The 1,221-nt window shown below is 55.7% G+C and overlaps 1 protein-coding gene across 1 annotated transcript; it reads right to left on the bottom strand.

Moving 5' to 3' along the window:
* Positions 1-45: 45 nt before the first annotated feature.
* On the bottom strand, positions 46-1,215 carry LOC113942635 (hydrocephalus-inducing protein homolog; the record flags this gene model as incomplete). Its single annotated transcript, XM_027633732.1, has 3 exons — positions 1,105-1,215; positions 645-790; positions 46-303 (listed from the first exon to the last, which is right to left on the bottom strand). Coding segments are annotated over exons 2-3 (309 nt in total), but the record flags the coding sequence as incomplete, so codon positions are not given.
* Between the last annotated feature and the right edge of the window lie 6 nt (positions 1,216-1,221).

Consider the following 1,221-nt stretch of genomic DNA (forward strand, 5'->3'; position numbering starts at 1 on the left):
TGCCAGCAGCGCTGGTGCTCTGCTGCTGTCGGCAGGTCCTTTTGCAGCAGTTCGGTGAGCTTTTGCTGCTGTGCTTCTTACCCTCCGCTTCAAAGGCCAGCGGGCTCCCGGGAGTCTCTCGGTGGTATCCTCCCACTTCTCAGTGCGCATTCTGTCATCCCAGTCGTAAACCTCCTCTGACGGCAACTGGTATTTGATCATGGCCACCTTACAATTCACAGAGTGCCTTTTGACGGTGACCGGGACCTTGGATTTCAAGGTCACTCTGACATTCTTGGCACAGCCAGGCTGGAGGTGTCCCACCTAGGGAGAACCAGAAAGTCAAGACCAAACTGGAAGCACTGGCAAGGGCAGCACTGACAGCAAAAGGGACTGATATGGCGAGCAGCTGTGCTGGGAATCAGCACCTCAGTGAGGATTTATGTGAGATTTGATAGAGCAAAATATGAACAGAAGGTGTTCCCTCCCAGAACGTGGAGCCTTTTCTGCTGGGCTGACAGCCCTGCCCCAGCAAAGACAGGGATTGCATCTCCTGCATGGCACTGGAACGGGCTCTCACTGGTATGTGGTGACTCCCTGCCAGCTCCCAGGAACACCAGGAAAGGGCCTGAGCAACCGGGAAAGGCAGGGCTGTCCCAGCTCACCTTGGGGGAGAACTGGAATGGGGCATCTGCCAGCAGCCACTCAAACCACATCACCTCCTCCTTGCTGCGGTTGGTGACTGTGAAGGTCTTGTCGAAGAGCTCCCTGACTGCACAATCGCTAAACTCAATGTGATTCACTCTCGCAGCTGTGAAGAAGGAGAGCAAGAGATCTCAGCATGCAGTGAGGTCCATCCACCCCCCTCACTTTAAGAGACACGTGTATGTTCAGCTCTTCCTTGCTCCAAGCCTCCCTCCCTCCCTCTGGGAGGTCCCCAAGCCCCTGGCTGTGCCTGTGCCCAGTGACAAGCAGCACAGCACACACTGCTCTGTGTGCACGGCTGGCAAGCTCACAGGCTCCCAGGTCCAGTGGGTGACAGCCCAGCCCTGGCTAGAGAGAGGACACACATGATCAGACATTTTCCTCTTCCTTGCTCTACCTTGGCAGCCTCTCCTCTCTTACCCTCAATGATGTCGTCCTCCAGATTGCCCTCAGCATTGCTCTTCTGGCTGTCTTCTGCTAGTCCAGGGAGGTTATCAAGGGTGAAGTCATCATTGTGGCCTTCACCCACCAGCTCTA

The sequence above is a fragment of the Corapipo altera genome, unplaced genomic scaffold (genome assembly GCF_003945725.1).
Source record: "Corapipo altera isolate COAL_440 unplaced genomic scaffold, ASM394572v1 49753, whole genome shotgun sequence".
Classification (NCBI taxonomy): Eukaryota; Metazoa; Chordata; class Aves; order Passeriformes; family Pipridae; genus Corapipo; species Corapipo altera.